Source organism: Eutrigla gurnardus (assembly GCF_963514095.1).
Source record: "Eutrigla gurnardus genome assembly, chromosome: 14".
In the NCBI taxonomy this organism is placed as follows: Eukaryota; Metazoa; Chordata; class Actinopteri; order Perciformes; family Triglidae; genus Eutrigla; species Eutrigla gurnardus.
Genome location: NC_139937.1, coordinates 13,833,766 through 13,859,093, shown reverse-complemented (window position 1 = coordinate 13,859,093; position 25,328 = coordinate 13,833,766). Strand labels below are relative to the sequence as shown.

Genomic DNA, 25,328 nt, shown 5'->3' with positions numbered 1-25,328 from the left:
TCTTCAAAACAAGAACATTGCTTAATGTCTTGGATAATATAAAGGACACTGTGTGTGCTTAGAGAGACGCCGTGTGCTGCTGTCGGTGTGAAAACAATTTATTTACTCGACCAATTCTCACATCACAGCTCGTGAATAAACATAAAGTCATCAGTGATTTTAGCACTTTCAATAGAACTATTTCAGATACAGATGATCTTAATAGGATTTATGCGTGATCTTAATACCGTAAAAAAAAGGTATTTTATTTCACCATAAAAAGTGTTTGGGGAAATAAATTGCATATTGCATATATATGCATATTCTTGTCTTTAGTGCCATTATGAAGGGGAATGAAAGTTCCTATTTTACATGAATTCACCTTCATTTACCTGCAATGCTTAAGATGTGACTCCATCTACATAATAACAAAATGCAGCCCAATCAAGTTTAATGCTGATATAATGTGTTTTGCTGCAGGTGTACGGCACCTGGGACAAAACGTACAGTGGCTGTAGAAACAGAAACCCAAAAGAAGTTTGAGTATCAACAATACCGTATTGATTTGTTGGGCTTTTAAATGGTGATAGACTCAACGTTTTACAACCACTGGACCACAACACACAGACACTTGAACACTGATAGCGCACAGCTCAGCCTATAACAATAAAATGTCAATCCTCAGTGTGATAGTTAACATCATAATATCATGTTGGGGAAATACCCAATTATTAAAAATTCCTGCCTTTGAAAAAATTGTAAGAATTATTAAAAGAGAACATGCAAGTCAACTGTTGTGGAAAAATGAATCTGCCCAATAAATATCAACAACCAGGATCAGCTTTTTCTCCGAGGTTTATTCCACTAAGTATTCTCATCTGCAGAGGAGGTTCATCCCTGCCTTCTGATGCAAAGGTTCAGAATCAGCAGGAACGACCCTGAGTCTAACAACAATCTCCCTTTTAAGGAGGAGGAACCATGGACAAAGGACGGATCATGTCCTATCTTACAAAGACAAGATGTACAGGCAAGGTCAAGATTTACAGAACACAGGCGTCATAGTCCTGAAATTATCTTATGTCAATGTGGCCCTCATGTTCATATCATCTACAGGCATTCATTTTCGTCATAGCATAACAGTCAGAAGAGGAGATGCGGATCGACGTCTGGCCTGACAAATATTCTGATTATAAAGTACAAACATCCAAAATTCCCATTACACAACGTTCATTGAACACTCATCGGTCCTGCACAGTAAAGTTTTAACACCACAATGCAGAATCAATGATGAGTCACAATATGTGTTATCTTTACAAACATATACCAGCATATGAATGCTGTGGATGCTGGGTTTCTTTTTTTGCTGATTTTGCTTTTTTTTTTAGCATAAATGTGCTTGTACACTGGCTCTGCTGGTAGATGTTGTCTCTTAACTCCAGATCTATTCTGGCATTGCAAGATGCTAATCAGACTCAACAATCACCAGTGCACAGAATAAGAAGTCTTTGCCCAGATATCCATCATCCTGAACCCCAGAGGCTAAACTGTCGCCATGACGATAGCCGATGGGTTCCAAGATTGATATTATCACAAGGACTGAATGCTTGTAGGTGACTGCTCTTGCTGCTGTGCTGATTCTCAGTAAATTGCACTGGCTTTATTCATAGAATTTGAAAGGCACGGAAGCGCTACTATAGTTTATTTACACGTGTATAGGCCACTGCAGAGATGGCTCATCCGAGAGCTACGCAATTAACAGCTGTGAGCGGTTCCCTAATGTGAAGCTGGTGGACGGAACGAAGGAGCGATGACGAGGTGAAATTAGAAAGTGAGGAAAAGGATTGAGAAGGTATATAATGATAGTGAGATAGAAATGTCAGCCAGGAGGGGGATGAGAGAATAAGTAAGGGAAGGCAGTAAGAGAGATTGGGGGGAGCAGTGGGGCGCTGGTGTCCCTCAGCCTCGGTTGTACCTGTGCGCCCGTGTTCCCTTCATGCATCATCCTGCGAGCAGCATGTCTGCTCCGGCCCCCTAGGAGATTAATTAGCAGCCTCGGCTAGCCGAGGAGCTGCTGATATAGGCAACCCAAGTCAACTCACAAGATAAATTACCTCAGCTGAAAGCTCAAAGTTCAGCTATTTTACCACGTAGAAAACAGGCTGTCGGAGGACTCTGGAGGTCCAGGACTGCGTCAGTATCTGGTGTAGGTGAGGAGGGGGCCAGCCAGCGCGTTGTTCACTCTTCTGTATACATTTGGCTATTCTGGGCATAGTCAGTTTGGTGGCACACATACTCCCTCTTAGTAAAGTTAAACATGTATCAACAAACAGGTGGGTCCGGGGTTATACTGTATGTTTTACCTCTTAAGGTATAAAATAGCTGTATCCATCGGCAACAGTTCCCCAGCTATGTTATTGAGGTGTCGACGCTTAATCAAATCGTATTTCAGCTTATCTTTTCTTAGAAACAAAAGTAGGACAATTTTAGTGTGAACTGACCTTTGTTTAAAAAACAATTAAATAAGACAGAAAAGAAATGCCCTTATTTAACCCTTTTCTAACGCATACTTTGCCAGCTGAGACAGTGACAGATCTGGTCCAAATATTGAGCTTCTTTCAGGGTCAGGTAATGAAAAGTAGGACGTAAGAACAATCACGCTAGAATACTCATGACTGCTCCCAAGGGAACAGAAAAGTAGACCTATTATACCGCATACTCTGAATCCTCCTCCCCACTGATTCCATCTTTTTTTTTATTCATATATCACTGCGGGCAACCTCGCTTGTTTTTGCCCACGAAGTCTCTGTATCTTTTGCACTCTTCACCTGCTCATCCTTAATAATGAGGTACTGGTGCCGAGTTGTTTTAGGTAGAATATGATTAAATGTTTTTAATGATAATATACAATACAATTATTAGTATGCAGTATAGTAAGAAGCAAATCTAAGAATGCACCACAGCCAATTATGATTTGCAGTACAAGGAACTGAAGATGTCAAGAGCGGGTCAATGCTGTAAAACGTTGACATCGGCATACATTTTTCCTTTTTGCCTCCCTACCAAGAAAATGTAGCACAGACAGGAAATGCTCAGGAATTAACCGACAGTGTTGGACAGGCCTGTTTTTCAGATGCCAATCAAAAGGAAATCACACAAAGAAAATGAACAGATTACTGCGAGGAGACGGGTTTTTCAATAAGCCTGCGAAATCTGATTGTAACTGTGCGGTTTTAGCCGAGTCAGCAGCAGTAAGGCCCTATTGAGCTGAACTCATAATGCACCAGGGACCAGAGGAATGCTGACTTGTGGCGGATTGAGCATAATAACTCAAATCGATGATTCAGCTTGCACATGATGACCAGTCGAACGCCAATAAAGCGCTTAAACAATCACATGCATTGGTCTATTATTTTCCAAAATTGATGCAGTGAAACATTTCTGTTGCCCAGCAACACTGTTCTAACATCTAATGAAGAATGAAGCGTTGCTTGTGTCAAAGTGCCTCATTAAACAGTTATTGTGTGTAATCAAAGCCACATGAACTCAATAATGAATCAGTCTCATGCAGAGTCTCCTCTCCACATCCAAGAAACATGCAAACTAGATTTTCACCTGTTGGCTGCTACAGCATGATGAATGCACATGAACACTTTAATTATAGAATAATGGACGTGTGCACATGTACGCCTTCATTAAAGTTAGCAAAATAAAGCAGCTGCGACTGCTTATACAGTCCAAACATTACTCAGATACAGTGTTACATTAGTATTTCCCTAAAAAGTCAAGTGCCTTCCAGACCAGCAGTTCAAATCTAGAGCTGCAAACCGTGAACACACTACTCAAGGCCAGCCACCTGGGAGCACATCCATTCCATCTGACTACCCTGTGTTTGTCCAAGCCAGAGTTCCTGCCGCTCCACTGATCAGCCCTCCCCCCCCCCCTCCGGGACTTGGCGGCGCACACAAACGAGCAGTCTCTTAAAAATCGACCACACTTTGAATGCACCCTTCAAGCGGGGCGACGAGCCTCTCAGGATAACACACGGCAAAGTAGGGCAAGAGGCAGCTTGGTGTTTGTTTGTGCCGAAACGAACACACATCTCAATGACGGGAAGGTAGAGCTCTCGCAAACTCCATCTGATGCACTTAAAGCACGGAGCGAACTATCGGGAGCTCGAGGCTGCTCGTGTCTGAGTCCACATGGGGAAGGAGTGCATGCATGTGTGTGGAACTTTGCTCCCATCATTGTGTGAAACACGCAGCGCCACGTGATCACACCCTCACCATACATCTCCCCCATACCTCCACCACGTTATCTAGTCAGATCTGGGCAGAGAGTGCTTATTGACCACTTTAAGGTTGAACAGACAACATGAAAAGCCCCACAATGCTTAGGGATGGACCGGTGGGGGAATTGAATGACCTTCTGAACAGACCAGACTTCAATCTATCAGCCAAAGCCATCGCCGTACGCCACCTGTTTGTCACAACGCCCGGTGCCAGCTACTGCAGCACAACCCATCTCAAAATGGTTAGTGAGTGTTTTTGAAAAGAAAGTACCAGGAAAAACAAAAATACACTGAAGAATGAAGAAAAGTAACAGCTTTTCACTGCAGGAAATTACATATTGTTTGCACTGAGTTAAAGGAAATTAGTTGGAAACACCAACATCCTGCATGTGCACACATTCTCACATGCACTCAGAGAAACTGCACACAGCCACAGTGTGAGGTAGAGTTTTGCAGCAGGAAATCACAAACAAGAAAGAGAGAGAGAGAGTCACAACATGAGAAAGGTGAGGAAACGTAAGCGGCGACAAGCAGCCGATGTCACCGATGTGAGAGAGCTGTCAAAGCTGGAACACGTGTTCCAAAGTGAAATAAACAAGAAATCACCAGCATTGTGCATGAAAACGTGACTGATATGGGAGAAAGCGGAAGGTAGGAAAGATGGAGAGGGGACTTTTCCAGGTGAGTTACCTAGAAGAAAGACAGAAAAGGGTATGAGAAAAGTCACGCTGTTGTCTTCATCAGTGCAGGATCCAAAGCCCTTCCAGGTGAAAATCAAACGTGGGGAAAAAAAAAGAAAGAAATAGAGCAGGTGCGTTAGAGGTCAACATTCAGAACAGAAATGAACAGAGAACACAGAACAACACGGACGGAACACGAGGCCACGGGAGACGTGAACATACGTGTGCAGGCGGATGCCCTACCTGTTTGGCTGAGCTGAGAGGTGCTCCGGCTCTTGCGCGACATGCCGACCATGGCCTGCATTTTGGCACCAATGCTGGAGCGCCTCTTCTTCTCGTCGGTGCCTACCGTGCCGACCGCCGTGTCCGACTGGCTGCCGTCCGTCTTCTCCAGGTTGCACATGTCGCCGCTGACGCTCGTGCTCTTGGTCATGTTCACGCCGCCCGACGAGCCCATTTGCCTGTTTTTCATTTTGGATGCAAAGTCACTGTCAGCCACCACCATTGAGAGGGGGGAGGCAGGCGAGGACAGAGAGAGAGAGGATGGGTGAGAGGGGGTGGGGGGGGATGAGGAAGAGGGAGATGGTGGATGAGGAAGCAGGAGGAGAGGATGGAAGAGGGAAGACAGGAGATGAGGAGGCGTGGGGTGAAAAGGAGAGAAGGACAGAGTTCAGGTACAGGAGTTCATGACTTACAGTATAGCTGAGTTGAGGGTTTTAAGTGGATGTGATATCTTGTAAAAGAGCATCCATGCAGTGAAAGGTCAACATTTAAATACTCTACTGTGCTCAGCTCGTCATGCTTTGTGTTAACTTGTTTTTGTGCCATTTTTAAAGTTAATGACCACATCCAGGGGTTATGATCTTTGTGATATACGCTTTGGTTTGTTTGTTTGTTTCTCAGCAGTCTTATTCTAGTTTTTTTTTTGTTTATGATGGTGACTGCAGCAGATTTAAACTTCCTTTAAATTTGAAACAATTTTCTGAGCAGTTTTTAGTTCATGGTGGCTGAACATGTATGCCTGAAAGTTAATTGTTGACCTCAGTGAGATGCGATCATGTTTCTTAGGGTGAGATCTCTTAGGAGTTTTCTTGAAAATGTTAAATATATTTGACCAATTTACTTAGAACCTCATTTGTTTCAATTCTAATAATGTGTACACAATGTACTACAGTTTAACAGGCATAACAACAAGGCATATTGTCCATGTTTTATGATAAAGGTTTGGTTTATTTACATACAACTTTCAGATAATAGGAAATGCATCTTTAATATTTAGCTCTCTCTCTCCCCCTTCGTGTCCACCTGGAGGAAGCAGCTCCTCTGCATCTGACTCGTGACCACAGACTCAAAGTTAAACTGCAACACGCAAAGAAAAGTTGCATGTCATCAGCATTATTCCACAGCTCTTCCTGTTTGAAGGGAAATAGGCCACTGTCCAAATTAGGCTCTTATTTTAGCGCTCCCAGTAACATTATCTTTAAGAGACAAATTACATTCTGTATCATGGGCTCTGCATCCTTAATGGGATGAGATATGTGCGGCGCCCTCGGGCTACTATTCATTAATTAAAGTGACCTCCGCCATGTAAGTGTCTTATAAAGACAACTTATGGAGAGACACGCCGACTAAAACGGGGGGAGGAATCAATGCGGTTCGACAATTGACTCCATCAATTACGTCAATTAGGCTCCTCAAAACGCTGCTCTTTCATATACGAGACATCGCTGATCGACTCCGTTGTGTAAGAATGAAGAAAGCGATCGGTTTATAATCCAGATTACGTCTGACGGGGTAATAGGATTTCAAGTGCAGGCAGCAATATCGCATAACAATGAAGTGGTGCTTCTCATTTAAATGTTAACGCTTCACTTCTCTGCACATCCAAAGGTACCAGGTTTTCATGGCCTTCTGTCTGTGTTTTTAAGCTTCATGCCGCCAGAGAAAGAGAGAGGGGGGCATCCTGTTCTCAAGGAGGTAGATAATGAATCATATCTACCACTTAATCTGTCACGAGTGTTCGGAAACTCAGAAACGACTGCTCGTGTTGATCTTCTCACTGCCGACAAAAACACTACGCACCGCCACATCTGGAAGCTCCGGTCCTAAACGCTACGTTTGGGTTGTTTATACGTCTTGTTTCGGTTCCAGCAGGTGGTGAAATAAGTCAGATGTGCTCTAAAAGAAGTGCACGCGACCTCCTGCCTCATCCTGCAGTATAAAGCCTTTTGTTTATGCCAGTGGCTTCTGTTATAGATCAGCCTGTACTTTAATGCATAAATATTGAATGCCTATTGGGAGGGGGGGATTAGTGCCTTTGATGGGTAAATGCAGCCCAGGAGCTTTGAAGCGTCTCCTGACAACGACACCGGCCGACACGGTACAGGTGACATTCTCAAAAATGCTCTTTCACTATCATCGCAGTGAGGCTGCATTTCATCTGGTCGACATGGAGCGATATGCTTCTCCCATAATATCAAATAAGCACACAGTGGTAAGTAAGTAAGGTGTGGTGGAGCGGGCCGTCACCACCTCTACAAATTATGGCCCGCTGAGGTTAAACTGATGAGAACGGAGATTATCGGATGCCAATTGGACAGAATGTATGTACAATAACCTTTTAAGATACAGTAACACTCTCTATAATATGCATGTCTATAACGTATTATAAACATACTTATACTGTGTTATAATCTGATACTGATCGACCAAGGGGAAATGGTGATACAGACTTTGACCTGAGATAAAATAAACAGAACCCCCCCTCTACTCTCTGAAGAACAGGGCTTGGCACTCAGGCCGGTCTCACTGCAAGTAAATGTGCCTGATGGGAGACTGGGACTTTTTCATCTTCAACCTCAAAGAACACAGTGTTCCTCAGCGTGCAGATTGCTCACCATGCATTTTCATCTAGGCCAAGATGTTCCCGAGGCAAAACAAAACCCCTAAATGTCTTTGTCTTCTAAACGTGTTGACACCATTTTGTCTTTGGAACGATAACATACACCCCATCGATGAAAAGGGAGTTGCTTTCACTTGGGGATCATCACAATTCAACAAAAAATATATTTTTTGAAGATTGCTATCAGCCCAAAAACAGCCACGCTTCTACAAAAATAATGTAGCACACTTTAAACGTGGTCACATAATGTTTAGATAAGAGAAACATTGCTATTAATCCCAACTATTTGAATGCCAAGCAACATTGATGTTTTAAATGAACTCTTAAAGGGCCAGTTCATTCACAGATTTGCTGTTTAGACGGCTGGATGGAAACGTAAGGTCGTGCAAGGTGGATCCTGTCCTCCCACACTTCTACCCTCATCTTGTTCTCCTTTCACAGAGAGGTCCGCTGCTTCTTTATCAGGTGAGGCAGAAGAACGCGTTACCACGGCAACTGTGCCTCCCGCCGGAGCATTAGCATGCTGTCAGCACAACTCCAAAGTTTTTATTCAGAGACCTGAAGGTGATTAATTACTATATATATACTGAAATGTGATCATCAGCCGCAGAGGTAAGATGCAGATGCAGGCTGTTCCTTGAATGGGGGGGTTCAAGTAAACACCCCCCTTCTTTTTAAGTAGTGATCAGCCTGTCCTTCAAAACAAGTCTTTGCTTGCATGGATGAGCCATTACCCAGGTGAAAACATACAGGACGGCAGAGCCACGGAGGAGTGGAGGTGACAGCAGGATTTCAAAGTGCTGATGGAAAGCTCCTTACACCTTGAGACTGCTGGACAACACCGGCTTAGAGCCGCGTGTGTTCGGCCCTGCGGAAGCGAGCGTGGACCAAAACACGCACCGCGTCCGTACACTAAGCCAACGTGGCCCGTTTGATGTGTAGCAGATGTATATTTACATCGTGACCTCAATACGTTGGAGGTGAGTCATAAGTAAATGGAGCCGGTGGCAACGCTTCAGCCGGATCACACGGCCTCGTCGCACTTAGATAAGCAGAGCTGTGAATGGACCTTTTATCACTTGCGGCAGGTAGCATCTTATCCATTTCCCAGCCACTTCCTGGCTCCTCCACTGATATTGATCCTTTTCAGTGTGTACAGTATCGACGTGGAGGCTCTCAGGAAGGCTCAGTCCTCTGTTTACTGTCTAAGTTCATTGTTCTGGCTGATGTGACTGTCGTTACTGGCAGAGCTTACATAATAGCACATGAGAAACACAAGTCGCTTTTCTTATCCTAGTGAGTAACGGAGCACATCACAGCGCTAACCCAATGACACGGACAGTAACAATGCATCTCTTGTCTCCATTAGGGATCGTATTGTGTTTTATGAAACTGAGATCTGTAGCTTTGACATCCAGAGCACCACTTCTATTAAATGGCAGGTGTAACGACTGGCATGTGTTTGTAAATAAAGCCATTACAGCAATTAACATTTGTTTTTATTATAATTATTATAATCATTTTTTTATTTATTATATTTTGTCTATGAAATGGCCTTAGGTAATGTATTTTATTTTCTCTTCTTGTCTGACTAACATTAGTCTAAACCCGTAGAACAGAAAATACTCTTTGAGATTTGAGAAGCTGGAACAAGCAAATGTTTGGAAATTACTGCATGGAAATGAACTCAAAATGATTGATCGATACCTAAAACAGTGACTGATTCGTTTTCTGTTGATTGACTAATAAATAAGTCGAGTCAAGCAACAACTTGTTGAAAGAAAGATTCACTGAGCACTTTGGAGCCGATAAAAATAATAATTATACCAGTTCATATCATCTTCTATATGAGCCAGACAAAGCTCAACAGTGTAAACAGTGCATGCTATACTTCCTGACACAATGTGCTTCACTTTGCACACAAACAGATCATAAAGCAGGAGCATCTTATAAAGTCATCTCATGGCTCCTGCCTTCTGATTGGATGATGTGAACCAATGTAATATCCAAACTTTTGATACCTGAAAATGACCTGATCTAACATTTACTGCTGCTTAGCAACAGCTTGCTTCGCAGCCTGCAAGACAATGACATTCAGATAGATACTGTTATCACTGTGTAAATGTCTTTGATTAAAAAGAGCATTAAGCCATATCATATACTGTGTTGAAGCGATAGTTTTGATTTTTTTTTCAAGTGGGGTTGTGTGAGGTACGTATACATAGTCAGCGTTTTTGTTTGGGGAAACAGACAGGAACACCAGCACTGAAGCCAAGCAATGTCATATTGATGGACCTTTCATTTAGGTGACTAAAATAACTCTTCCTGCCTCCTGCGTCCACACAAATACATGGCGTTACTCCCGTGACTGGTGCTGCTGTCTGTTTCTCCAACTCTACTGTCGGTAATACACTCTGACTATGCATATACAGCTCATACAACCTCACCCCAGAAGAATCCCAACAATCCCTTTCACCTCAGCTGAGTGCAACACATGAACATCTTCACCAAACCTGAATGAGTAATAGAACCGGATGTTTTGTTGTCCCGGAAAAAGGAGGTATGTTATGGATTTATACTGTAGCTGTCATGAAGGAGTCGGGGTTGATCACACAGATAAGACTTGTCAGCATGAACCGATCCAGCTCACTTTCAGTCAAGGAGGAAGCCATTTGTTTGAAATTGGAATATTATAACAATCATCAGAACGTGTTCGCTCGAGCAGCATTTAATTGTAATTTTGATCACATGAATTAGTCTCCAGTGACTTAACTGAAAGTGAAGTGATTGCTACACAGACAGACAGACAGACAGACAGACACAGAGAGAGAGAGACATGTTCTTGGCACGTGGAGGAGAAGCTGGAGGAATGTGGGAGGTTTGGGTTGACACGTTGCAGGTGCGACACTGTGCGATTGACATAACAGGCCAACGTACTGACGCAACATCCCGGCACTGAGCAGCACAGACGAACAGTTAAGCAACTCCAGACTGCAGCCTCACTAAACAAAACGCCACTGTCTCAGAATCCATCATTCTGCCTTCGGGTTTTTCTAAGAATGCACTGTGCTGTGTCCCATGCATGTCCGTCACATTTCCGCTGTAGGTATTTGGGCTCCCATGCATGCGGGATGCACTTTCTTAATGAGACTGTACACACTGGTGAAGTGTTAATCGCACATAAGAGGGTATGGCTCTTATCTCACAGCGTTTTCTCTCAAGTCCAAGCACACACTGTGCAGTAGTAATGTGGGCAAGAAGCACTAACTCAGATCCTGCTGCGAATGTGATTAGATAGTGAAGACATCTTATTAACTGCGTAAGCTAAGCTTTTATCCTGCTGTGGGATCCAAGCCAGTTTGATCTTGAATTTGCTCTTGACATACTTTTTTTTTTTCACATGCTAGTCCTGCACTTATAAAACCACAATAGAATAGTGCCACATATAGTCTTCCCATGTTAAAACCACAGCAGTTTCCATACATGCATTCAGTCATGTATGTGTGATGACTAACAATGAAATCCAACCATATTGTTTCACGCTACGTGATGAAATATAAAAGACTAAATTTAAATCTACATTCTAGGCAAAGGTAACTATAGTGAAATTAGACAGGTGCCTGGCAACTAGAGGATCTTTGGAGAAACTAAAGCGATTTCACTGTTGTGTGCCTTGGAGAAATGCATCAACGCACCACAATCTGTTTGGAAACTGTGGAAAGTTTGACTTTTGCAATGCAAAGTTTTCTCTATGTGACTGCATGTTAAGGAGAGCTTTGGAGATATCCATGTCTGAGGTTTCAGGTTCCTCCCCTAGACAATGGTGTTGGGAGTGCAATTTTGACTCACTTTTCTGTTAATTTAAAAATAAAAAATCTATTTTTTAAAACATTAGCATTTTTCCAGTGGCAATGTCCCCAATCAGCATAATCCACAGACCTTTATGACAACAGCCTCCACTGTTAATGAGCAACGTTGGAAAGAAAATGATTTAATGAAATCTTTTGGCAGAGGACTGTGGATATTTCTGAGCAAACAGGACACTGATTGGAGACGTTAATTTAATTGCTTATTAAAATAAAAAAAAACATTTATAAAAAAAAAATACTTTATCTCAATTGGTTTAATCTGGTTAATTAAAGGTTAAATAAATTATATATATTATTTGTATTTAATTTCATGTCTTCCATCATGGGATGAATAAAGGAATTCTACATTCTCACAAGTAATATTACCTTCCTTCACCTTTTCATAACTTTCCCTCCTAACCGCGACTCCCAGTCATTCAGACATGCATCTATACTGTAAATGCTTATTTAGCTCTCTGTACTGTATTCCTGCACATCTCAGCAAATTCATCTTAACCTGTCTGAATAGCTACATAAAAAAAATACGTTTTTGACTTGGTGCTACTTTATTTTGAATGCTTGATTCCATGTCCATCTGATCTGCTACTGAAGCGTGAACAGGCTGCACGGGTTACCACACTGTTGTCTGCTACTAGGGATGGGACGATATAGGAATTAATTGCGCATCGGGATCAAAAACACTCACAATAATAATCGATCGTGACTTGAAACTGCCAAGCTCGCTATCATAGAGAATCGCAAAATAGAGTCTGATTTTTTAAAATACAGGATACAAAAATATATTTTTAAAACATTTTTTTATTCATCCAGGGAGACCATAGGATTCAAGATTGTATCTTAAAATATTTCTTAACAAAATGTGAATTGACACCAGGACGTTTTAAGAGCTTTACGCACATTTTGATGATTATTGGGATAATAACATAAATCTGAATTATTTTTGGCCAAGATAATCATGATAGTAAATTCCCATATCGTCCCATGCCTGCTCACTACAATAATCAAATAGGAATGCTAGTCTACTTTAGTAGTGGAAAGGAGTAGAAGGGCCACAGTTATCAAGATTTAAGGGTGGAGGAGGTCACCACACCAGGTGTACACTATTGTTAGTGGGAGTCTGCAGTTAGAGGCTGCCACACTTGTATTACCTGAGGTCAGACTCTGAGATACTCCTCTGGTGCAAGTCCTCTTCGTTCTCCACCAAATCCTCCTGATGCTCCTTGTCTACGTCAACCCTCCCCCCACATCCCTTCCTCCCTCCCTGCGATCTCTCCTCTTTACTCGCCCTCCTCCCTTCCCCTCCTCCTCCTCCCCCCACACCCGCCTCCTCCTTCTCTAACACCTCTCCTAACTGCTCCTCCGCCTCCCGAGACTGGCTCCTTGACTGCAACTGGCTGAAGACGGAGACAGAAGCAAGACAGCAGCACATGCAAAGCAGAAAGAAAAAACCAAACAACGCATGAATATTGTCAACAACAAGAGAAAGAAAGACAAACACAGAGAGAGACGGTGCAGCCGAGATCAAAAGCAGACTGATTCAAAATAACGGAAAACAGAAACGCAGACTTACAGCAAAGCAGCATGCAAACGACTTTGTTTTTTTGCTTTGATACGAGACAAAACCCAAAGAGATGCAATGTGTTTTATGTTCCAGTGTGTGGTCCGCCAGATATGGACAAACTTCCCCCGCAGCTTGAATGAGCAGAGTTCAAACATTTGGTTCCAGATTGTTTCTAAAACGGAGCCAAACCTGAACTCTTCACAGTGAGAAAATGACACACAGAGCTAGGTGGCGCATTTTCCTCTTTAGGTTTCCGCCGAGTGCAAACGTTTTCAGAGCTGAAAAGGCCTGGACCTGGCAACGCATGTATGGAAAGACAGGTTCACAGCTGAGGGGGATTTGTCCATCCCAGCTTGATGAGTTTCGAGAGAGAGAGGGAGAGAGAGAGTTCATGGCCCACCGGTGTGGACGTCAGCCTACCGGATTTTGCGGTTCCCTTGCGGCCTTTCTGATTGGACAGACATGTAGCTCGTGCTGCTGAACCGAGAGGCACTACTGGTTCTCGACACAGCGGACACGTCGCTTACATCGCTGTCCGATGACTTGGCCGACAGGTTATCTGAGCCCCGTGGATCTCTGCCCGAACGCTGCAGAAGGAGAAAAAAAAAAAGGGACCGTGTTACGGTGAAAACACAAAAGTTCAGTCACACTGATATTATAAGAAGAAACTCATTTGACATAGAGTGAGAGACGGAGGTAAACTTGTGAGGAAAATAACTTTCAGCGCAAACAAAACCTTTGAGCGCTGAAATTGGCTGATGAATGTGATTAGTGTGGAGTTGAGTTCTCAGAGGAGTAGAGGAGAGGGAGTAGGGATGATGGTGTTACATGATGATGGCGTATTAGGTGTGCTTTTCGAAAGGTCGGAATGTATTTCAGTCAAATACACCAAAGAGACATTCAAGTTGGATAAATATAAGGGTGAGTGTTAGATTTCAGCCTCAAAGGCAACATTTGCACTTTGCCATAAAATGGAAAGAAGACGGAGCAACTGTGAAGCAGGAAGTACATGACATTTCTACCATTGATGCAGAAAAGGCAAACATCGGTAGACCACCAGATTGAATGTGTCGCTCTAAATGTTGAAAATAAACCATGTGAGCATAAACTCAAGTTAAATCTTCAAACTTCAGACTACAAACAAAACGACAAACAGGCATCCTTGGGTCTGTGGGGCTGCTGGGGCCCCAGAACAGTTGTACTTCTCAAAAGCTGCCCTCTTCTGCCCTCCTCTGTCCTCATCATAGCAGGTTCTCTGGATGATCATTCAGATTTTCTATGTGGACGACCCCCCATCCCAATGTCTCCAAATATCGTTTATTCACTGTAGAACTTCAGAATGTGTGTCTTTATCCTCCTTCACAATAGATTATAGAGTGATACTATAGGACACAAATAACACAGGAAAGCCCTTTAAGTAATAACAGCATGCAAACACACCACCATAATGATGTGATGTTGTAGTTGGAATAGTATTGGAGTGATGCCTTCTATAGGAAATGCACAGCCCAAGTCTAAAAATAAAGTCCTAGCTGACCCAATAGCATACATAACTAAAGGATCTGTTAATATCATGCTGTGTTTATCTGTTGTGGAATGTGGAACCTGAACTTAGCCCCACAGTAAGTATTTTATATTGTATTTTAAGAGCGAGCGCTCAGAAGTCTTGTTTAATAACACTGAGAGCACTGTTTTGTCACTGGCACTTCCAAGAAGGATCATGTACAACAGACAAGGACACCTCATAATTTAATCAGCTTTTTATAGACTCCGAGCAAACACACCGGCCCAGTCGCTTTCATACCACAGACTTAAAAGGACAGCCGGACCGAGAGCCTCCGTCTTGCAGCGAGACGCCGGGCCCCTAAACATGTACGGGACCTCTCCAGAACAGAGTAGTAAACACTTGACTCTGCACACACTCACTTGTCACATTCCTCCAGTTAGCAACAAACGGCTTAAAGGCTCAGTTAACCCAAGTGACAAAGAGAAAAACCATTTCCTTTTCTTACTTCAGGTTGTGTCTGTTTGGGTTTCATGCACTGAGCTTCGGAGGTATCCACACTTGTATGTATGACTCACAGCACTGAAGAATGACATTTGTGTGTTCCCAGAAACTTTGTCCCAGTCAGTCAGGAAAAATCCACAGACCAGAACATGAAATATTATTATCATGACGATTTTTGTACCATCAGTTTAATAGTATTTTCCAGCAAAAGCTGTTGAAAGTCTGAGAATTAGTAAGTTACTAAGACATCATTTATGGGAAGGTATGTTGCTCTGTTTTCTTTTTCTTTTCTTTTTTTTTTTGCATTGAAGGAAAACGTCGTATAATGACCGTTTGGATGCAAAGTACTCATCGCTAAAAGAAAACTGTTTTTCTCACATGCCTCTACTGTGATAGAATCTAGAAATCTAGAATCGAAAAACTTGAAGAATTGGAATAAATAAATTTCAGCCAAACTATATTAAAACACCTCAAATCCAGTCGCATTCTCACATTTTTGGCAACACTTCACTGTTCCAAACACTTCACACGGCCGTGTGTTCGCCCACGCAGGCTGCGAGTGAGTGTGAGTCCAGATGAGAAAAGATGTTTATACAGTAAGATTTTGGCAAAGTGCATGAATGGATATTTTGATATAGTTTTGTTGTCATCATAGGAGCAAGATTTGAGATTGGGAGCACTTTGATTGCCTCTCAACGGCTCTCAACATGGCAGACGGCGGCTCACAGCTAATGAAGCGATCAGTACAAACAAGGTGCTAACAGAGCTTACAGTGTTTACCTGAAGGGGAACAGGAAGTAAGAGCGAGATACTCTTCTATATCTATAGCAAAGCGTTGGTTGCTGCTATATTCATGTCCAGAATGTTGATTAAAGCTCCTTTAAACCTGACCTGCGATTATTTCAATTCATTGTGAATTGAATCTCTTCTCTGTTCACGGAGGCATGCAAGAAAAAAACACTTTACCTCAAGATTTCAAGGTAACACGCGGTGAGTAACTGATTTACAAATGGTCATTGGAAGAGCAGAGTCCTTTAACATGTCAATGCAAAGTCACTATCGTGAGCAGTGAGTGGAGAGACACACATCGATTTGGGTGCAGCAACCTTTTAAAAAACAAACTCCGCGGCCTCCGACCTTTGAACCGAGTTGAGTGTTTGCCTGTTTGTGTGACTTTGGCTGCAGGATGATGTTGATAAGCACATGTGTGCTCAATTGCTTGCAAAGTGTGCCATATGGCCTGCACACGGTGCAACCATGCCAGCGCTATAGTGTCCATGCTTCTTACAGAGTACTGGAGCATGCAGCCAGCGTTGCCTGGGCGTGTTCTTACCTTGTGGTAGTCCTGCTCCAGTCTGGAGTCGGAGCCCGCTCCCTGCTTGTACTTGTTCATCTTCAGCTTCATCTGCCTGGTCCTCTCCTCCATGTCCATACCTAACCACAGAGACGGGGGACAGTCAGACAGGCTGAAGCAGTGAGGAAGACCTGATGGAGGGACACACGGTTATGGTGAGACAAGCTTCTGCTGAGCTATGAGCCATGAGCTATGACAAGGACAGATCGAATGGGATAAAGCTGAATGGTTGGCCGTATTAACATTGACTGTGTAACATATTAAACAACTACATTTGTAACCGACTGTCAGAATTCCAGGCTCATTGAACCAAAACGGGGAATTTTTGTCCAAATGTTTTGTTTTAATTGACTGGATGATAATCAAATACCACAATTTACTGATTCATAGTCGCGATGCTTCGGACACTGAAGCTACAGTGAATCAAATGTACGACTTCGAGCAAATGTTCCTGACGAGATTCTCGATAAATTCCGATGCTTTGGTAGAAAATGAAATCAAGACTAATGCATCCCTCTCAGCTGGAACTGAAAGGCTTGCAAAAAAAATCTTTGTTTGTTTGTGGTTTCTCATTTCACTGCTTTGTGAAAATCACCACGTCATCCGATTTGCCCATCTCATCTCCTCCTCACTTCAATTGAAGAACTGCGCTTTGTCTTCTATCGCCGCGCAATTTGCATTGGACCAACAACCAGCTGAAATCAAGAGAAGCTTAACCTTGTTCTGCCGGCGCTAATGGCGCTGCTGCGTAAGAGCTGTGCGCGTTTTATGTAACTAAAAAAAAAGAGAAAAACACCCAAAATTACGACAAATAAAACTGCTACATGTCGCCACCAAATTATGACTTTCCTGTTGCACCTCCATTCTCTCCACTTGCTCTCTGCTTCTACTTTTGTGTCATATGATGGCGATGACAGGGTGAAGATGAACGCACATGTACAGCGTGCCATGCGCACACACAGTAAGCCCGTAGCTTCACATGCGCACAAGGAGAAGCGGAGCAAGCTGAGAGCAAATGAATGACTGCAATCATGAGGCAAAGTGAATTTCTCTCATTAGGATGGCGTTCGTTATCTGCCTCTCCTGGTTAATTGATGACTCGGTTGGTTACTTAACTGCTTCTGTTACATCTCACAGACTATGCACCTTCACGTCTTTAGTTTTCTCAAATCTGACATATTATGTCAAAGACGTTTGTAAGTTTTGTGACTTTGTCTTCTGGCTCATTGGGTTTGAAATGAAACAACGTCTGAGGTTAAAGCTGCAGCTCTTCACTGACTAGACATCGTGAAAGTCACTCTGACATTTTTGGTAAACGCACTTATTAAATTTCTCGCTGAGAAGATTGAAACCCACTCTCATGTCTGTACGGTAAATAAGCAGCTGCAGTCAGCATTCATGTCCTGAATATCAGCCAGTGTATCATTTCAAAGCAAATGAGCTGAATTACATCCAGATAATACAAAACATATTTATTCACATTTTCCTTTCTGACTGGTTTTTGTCCGTTTATTATATTTAAATAGGCTAATATCACTTTAGGGAAATGTTGAAAATGTGTGTCCACTGAGAGAGTAATCCTAATAGTGAGACATCTGCTGTCATTCATTGAAAGATTTTTTTTTAGGTAGAAAATCATAATTGGCCCATTTCCAAACGACCCCGTACACCCTCTCCCTACGCACTTCCTCTCCGTGTTGATAATATAATATAACCTTCAACAAGAGACATTTCATATTGTATTTAGGATCAAATATACCTGTTCATGTTCATCTGAATGTAAAGTATTACATATATTTATATATATTTCCCCCTATCAGCAGCTAGAAACCCATAATGTATATCTGCAACTGTGCAATAGCGACATCTCACCTGACATACTGTCGTTTACTTAACACAGCTTATTTATACTGTACAATTAAACAATTTTAATGTTTGCTATCCTTGCATTTTTACACACAAACTCATAAATCCCACTTTCATGAATCGCATTATTGTACTAGTTACATATTACTAATGTATAATCTTCCAAATGTATTGTGGTTCTCTTGTAGTATAATGCTCATATTTTAACAGATTGATTTCTCATTTATTTTTCCTTAGAATTTCTCTGCGGTATAAATTTCTATTCTAGAATGGGAGCAACTCTAATGTAACCCAATTTACATCTGGAGATCCATAAAGTATTTCTGACTCTAATATTTATTTATAGCTTCCTTGCAAAAGAGAGGGAAGTTGGTCCTGAATCTTGCTGCCGTATTTATACCCTCCACCTTAAAGAAGGCTGTGAGTGTGACTACAGACGGAGTGGGAGGGTGTAGCGGCCGGATTGGAAACGGGTCATTGTCTCATGTCAAGACCTGCAGCAAAGAAACCACAGTGGCGTGACCATGATAGACGCAGTCTATTGGCAGCCAAATAAAAAGAAATGACAAAGCAGCCGGAAGCGAATCTACAGAACAATTCAGAGCGCAAGCGGCACAAGAGAATGAAGGTGAGCAGAGCGGGGAAAGAGATAAGGGCAGGTGGGTCGGAGGAGGGCAAGCCAGGAAGACAGAGAGTGAATAAAAGTGGGAGGAGGGGAAAAGAGAAGGCTGAGTCAGAAAAAGAAAGGTAAAGAAGTAGAAGAAGAAGTAGATGTGAAAGTAGAAGTAGAAGAAGAAGAAGAAGAAGGAGGAGGAGGAGGAGGAGAGGGAGGAGAAGGAGGAGGGACAGACCTGAGTTCGTCCAACCTGGTGAGTCCGTGTCTTCCGGGATCACATCACAGAATGGACAGACACAGACAGAGGAGAGGAAGATGGATGTGAGAGGATGCACGAAGGGAAAGGGAGGAGGAGGGGACGGAGGAGAAGAGGCAGGAAGGAGGGAGCGTGACCCCGTCACCGTGGTCACCGAGTATGTCGGGTTTGGGAGGCCAGAGTGAGGAGGGAGAAGATGGAGGGTCGGGACACAACACGACAACAGTACGACACGACAATGACAAAACAACGAGGAACACACAAACAAAATCATAGAGTTCACACAAAGTCCACCATGGGCACAGTGAGGAGTCAAAGTAGAGCAAGAGGGTGCGAGGCCGGGAGAGGCTGAGGTAGAGGCTAAGAATTTGGTTATTAGAGATCAGGAAGGGGACGGTGAGGTTCTGTGCTTTAAAGGAAAAAAGAGCTGAAACAGTAAAGAGGTGTTAATGTGCCCTACTACCAGACAGAAACCAGCGAGACCTCTGAGGATAGTCAGGGAGAGGAGGGAGGGGAGGGGGGGAAAGAGGGTAAAAGGAGAAGTGGGTGTCACTTGAGTCTGCATGGGGTAACTGTGGGGAGACAGCCTGGAAGAATAACATAAAAGAAAGGAAGAAAAAACCAAACAACACAAACTGAAAGCACAGAGCAGCGAGCGCACAAAAGAGAGAGCAGACTATCTCACAAGGTTTCAGCAAAAAAAAATACAGCATCACAGTTGCAAGATTTGAAGTTCATACACACACACACACACACACACACACACACACACACACACACACACACACACACATTTGCTACAGCATCTGTCTCCAAAAAACAACAAGATGGACCGCTTGCTTTCAGGCATCTCTGTTGCTTCGTTTCTCTATGTGGTGCAAACAACCAGCGGTGGACCCCGCATGAACCTCAGACCACGGGTTCAACATCAGGGTCAGTGTGTAATCAGCAGCCCTGCTGTGAGTCAGGCTGCCCCCTCTGGCCTTCCTGTCTAATCTCCATCCAGGAGTCTGAACCCGACAGAGGCAGCAGAGACGGCAGGGAGGGGCAAGAGAAGCCCACTCCCATCCGACTTCATTTTCAAACAAACCCTCACGCACAACTCTGCATTTAGCTCAATTAGCGCTCCATTAGGGTGAATAATGAAGTGCCACATGAATAAAAGTTCCAAGTGTCTGGCTTATTAAATGCCTCTTATATTAACAGTCAACACCGTCGTTGTGCATCATTCATTCTTGAAGAGATCTATTTCTGTTTTTATCGGACTGAAACAAGTATTCCTTCCTAATAAATGGAAATAGATAGAATAAGACAACTGAAAATAAAAATGAACTCATTAAATGTATTATTGAGATGGCACATTCAACACAAATGCCTTTCTTCATCCAGACTGACATTATAGTTTTAACAGTGAATGGGGCACAATGGCACCAAATGTGTACATTAATATGTAGATTTTTAAATCACGAGATCCACCAGGTCTCATTTGCCTACAACTCCGACATTGCATCCAGTTCATCAAAGAAAAATGTGTCATTTAAAAAACTATGTGGAAGGTAGAGTAAAAGCTTCTAATGTCACACTGGACTAAAACAAATATGGACCACCAAACATGCTCATTGAATCAGTAGACACTTGACAGTTTTATGTTGTTTTTCTTCTGGCTTTATTTCAACCTTAAACTATGTCACTGTTTATAATAAGTTGCTTTCTAAGGCACAGCAGCAGAAATCCTGCAGGCATTCCATTCCAGCTAGTGACGTGACAGGTAAAAATAAAGGAGGCTTAATTCAGCAGGAGGTGAAGACGTGTTTCCATGGAAGCACATTAAGCTAATACAGCAAACACAGCACCTCCAGACACCAGCGGTGTCATTACTTTAGCACCACATTTCATGTTTTGACAGCATCCCATCAAACTTAACTTCATTAAATCAAGTAGCACATTGTGCCATTTCAAATGGAGAGTGATGATGAAGAGCACATCAGTTCCATGCTGCACTGCAAAACCACACCAAGAGGGGAGAGACAGGAAAACAGACGCCATCTAGAGGCCAACCTGGGCAACTTCATGTTAATCGTCGTTTTAAATCACAACATCTAGCTTCTACTTCTAGACTGAGCTGGTCTGACTTTGGTGAGGCTGTACTAAGATTCTTCTATTCTATTCTATTATTCTAATAAGATGCTGATAAGAGTCCACACAGTGAAGGACAGGCCGGAAAAACTCTTTAGTGACAGATCACTTTGGTAGAATATTGCTTAAAGTTTGAAGGTGAAAACCTTAATATGAGTCCATGAATATGAAACAACTGCTGCTCTGAAACAACCATGTGAAGAATTTCACTTGATGAAAAACTCCCTTTAAGGCAGCTCTCAAGAAAATATCATTTGAGAAAGTTTTCCCAATATTTTATTTAAATGTGTCTCAATTTCTATGATTGCTAACTCTTGATTTTTTCTTATTTTTTACGAAAAAGCTTCTAAAAACTTTAAAACAGGGTTCTCCGCCCATCCTTTAGGAGGATGCAGCTGAATCAGGCGCTTCTCAACAATGTAGTTTTAGAAAGAAAACAAGGGCAACCTGAATCACCATCGGTAGCTTTAATACAACTTGATTGGTTTAACATTTTATATTGTTTGTTTATGTCTTCAGTTATTCCTCTTTGATGTGTAATACATGAGTAAGCAGATTTGCTCGAGCACTGGAGGCGATTGATACGCTACTGGCTGATCGAGTCCTCACAGATACGGCACAAACTCACCACGAGCCTGCGACATACCCTCCATCCATCAGCAGCACTTGCTTGTGTGTCACATGATACATTCTGGAAGAAGTGAGTCAATTGAAGAGGTGTTATTAGTTAAGCCAAGACGAGGGGCTGCCTCATAACCACCATGCAACTTTCTGCTGTCAGGTGGTAGCGTAAGCTTTTACGTTCGTTGTGATCGCACAGTCAGGACGGATTTAGTGAGTTTGTTCCTGTTCATGGACTCATATGATTGATTGTGGGGAGAAAAAAACAGTCTAATACTCTATCAAAGTGAAATAGGGCTTTTAAAGTGTCAGAAATCCACACCCAGGCCAACCAACCTGTGTCAGTGAGGGAGGGGTGTGGCTGTGTCCCTCCATTGGACAAAGAGCCATTCATCCCTCGCTGCTGGTCCTCCCATGTCACTTCTACAGCAAGACATGCACACACACACAGTACAGACACACACACCGGTTTGCACATAAAAGGCATCTAAGGAACTGTGGATTATGACGGAACTCTTTGTAAGATCCTGCACAAATTGTGCAAAAATAATATTTTTTTTAAAATATCACTACCTTTAAATAAACATATATACATTATATACATATATTTTGCAGTGATAACAGAGGTCAGAAGTGTAAAGATTGGCATGAAAGAAATAGACCTCTTTGGCACTTCAGCACTGAAATCATGGACAGCTCCTCATCAAAGAGAATGATCTTTGCTCCATCTGGTGGCCAACAGAGGTAACAATCCATGGGCCTTGAAAAACTCAAGAGCTTAGACTCTGCAGTACTTTTATAGCAAAGTGAAATGCACAGAAATCAACAAACACTACATTCTGTTGAAATGCAACAAATTATTTTATTATTTGGCTGAAACGTGCAAAAGTTACGAATTTGATTTCATCATTGAAGAAATGATCACAACGTTCTCTAGCTCTGTGCCACTAAAATATTTATTGATGGATTTATTGTTGGGTGGATATTACTGATATTGATGTTATTTGTTCAAATGTGTTGTTACTAGCTAAAAGATGTTGGATTTTGGTATAAAAAATACTATGATTTAATTTTTTTTAAAAAGAAGAATTTCATCAAATCGGTGCACAATATGACTGGAGATATTGAGGGTTGGAGCGGCATTTTTCATTTTAGCTCGACTTTAATGGAGTACTGTACAGGTCGTGAGTGTGTGTATGTGTTCGGTAATCCATGTCTAATTAAAGTGATTGGCGGTTTTCGCAATGGAAATACAGTGGAGAGCTCTTTCTTTGTGAGCTGAGCAGAATTAACTTCTATTAAAGTAGACGGCGGATTTGGGCTATAGAGGAGCCAGAGAGGGACAGACCGACAGAGATCACAAAGACAGCACTCTGTACATATTAACATCAACTTCACCTACATACAACTCTCTAATTTGATCACTCCAAATCCAAAGACGGCACGAGGCAAAGGGAGGTTCGACTATATTAATGTGCTATGGCAAATAAGAAAGAAGAGCCACCAAGAGGAGTAAAGTATCGAGAATCACAGACGCCAGTGAACGTCTCACACACTCACACACACACACTCACACGGAGAACTTGTGTTGACTGAGAAAGCCCACTCAGCAAACTCACGGCATCACACTATTCAGACTTGCCTTTCCTCCCATTTACCGGTGGGCCTTGGGGTTTTTCCTCACAGTCGGCAGCTATCGGAGAGAAAGATGGAGGAGTGTGAAAGGATGGAGCTCTCAAACCGTAGACTTGACCTGTAAGTCACATTAATGCGGCAACTCGTTACTGCAGAGGTGCATACATCCGCAGATCCACACACAAACGCACCGCACACCCGAGATGCCGAGTACTGGTATATTAAATGCTATGATGCTACTTGTAATGTGTGGTTCATTGCACTATGCATGTGTTACACTGTAAAGTAGCATTTGGCCTGCAGAATCACTAAGAGCACAATGAATATAGACCATTTAAAAAAGAAAATGTGGCTTCAGCTACGCTACAGCTACGGCAGTGTTGAGTAATAGCACCACACAGTCGAAGGACAGAAGCCGGGCACATAAACAGATGGGAAAGTAGGAAGTGGAAACTGTGGGGGACTCCAGTTTCTGCCAACAGTCTGGCCATTCATATCATTCAAGCCTGTGATGAATGTACTGTATATCAACACGTACTGTACATTACGCTCATCCCAAAACAAAACAGGCTCCTAACCCTTAACGGAGCTTGTCATTTCTTTGTCATGAATATTTTTAAACTCCTGGTTTAAGTTTTTACAGAGGAAACAAAAATCAGGCAGCATTTCAAGAAAATTAAGAAACAACTGGGGTTCAATATAGAAGAGAATCAGGTGTGTGCTGGTTAGAGTTATGACTTAAATTTGAAGCACAGTAGTAAAAAAAACTGCAGGTTTATCAACAGATCAGCTCCTTATAATCAGGAAGGGGCGATAACATGGATCTAGTCCACAAAATGCTACACACACACACACACACACACACACACACACACACATACGCAGACATTTCCATTACATAAGCTGAGTGCCATACGGCTCTGTGGGAGCTACAGCACAAGGTCAGATCAATACCTCCCCCCACTGCCCACAGACTGCCACTGTCCTGAAAGCTACGGTAGAGACAGGGAAAGAGGCACTCACAGAGAGAGAGAGAGAGAGAGAGAGAGAGAGAGAGAGAGAGAAAGGAGAGGGTGGGAATTGAGAAAGGATAAAATCCCTGACAAAGAGAAAAAGTAGAAAGAGAAATTGGGCAGGAATAAAGAGGAAAAGGCAAAGGAGTGATGGTAAGGTCCAGACAGAGAGAGAGAGAGAGAGAGAGAGGGAGAGAGAGAGAGAGAGAGAGAGAGAGAGAGAGAGAGAGAGAGAGAGAGAGAGAGAGGGCATCTGTACAGAAGACAGGGAAAGCCCTCATGGACTCTGACAATGATGAAAGAGTTCTGCGAGTGCTTTGACAAGTCCTCCAGAACTCCCTGAGCGTTTTCGCCCTCTCTCTCTATCTTTGACAATCGCCGCCAAGCCACAACACTCTTTGTTTCCTCACAGCTTCTGTTTCAAAGACACAAGTTAAGTAATCACCGCTTTCATCGGCCTTCTTCTCGCAGCGCACACATGACATTTGTTCAAGGAGTGCAGACGCCACCTTGTGGCGCCTGTAAGTTCAAACTACAGTTCAAA

The 25,328-nt window shown here is 42.6% G+C and overlaps 1 protein-coding gene across 20 annotated transcripts in view; it reads right to left on the bottom strand.

The window, feature by feature from the left end:
• The window catches only part of rims2a (regulating synaptic membrane exocytosis 2a), a gene marked incomplete at its 5' end in the record, with an annotated part of 127,899 nt that overhangs the window by 12,097 nt on the left and 90,474 nt on the right, over positions 1-25,328 (bottom strand). For 18 of the 20 annotated variants that reach the window (XM_084026310.1, XM_084026291.1, XM_084026308.1 and 15 more), the window contains 3 exons: positions 5,191-5,435; positions 13,700-13,866; positions 16,621-16,721. The exons of 1 other annotated variant lie outside the window; for it this stretch is intronic. In XM_084026310.1, coding sequence (XP_083882436.1) covers positions 5,191-5,435; positions 13,700-13,866; positions 16,621-16,721 — 513 coding nt within the window. Of the gene's footprint in view, positions 1-5,190; positions 5,436-13,699; positions 13,867-16,620; positions 16,722-19,358; positions 19,389-25,328 lie in introns of all 20 variants that reach the window. One more of the 20 variants, XM_084026302.1, reaches the window with a different exon arrangement.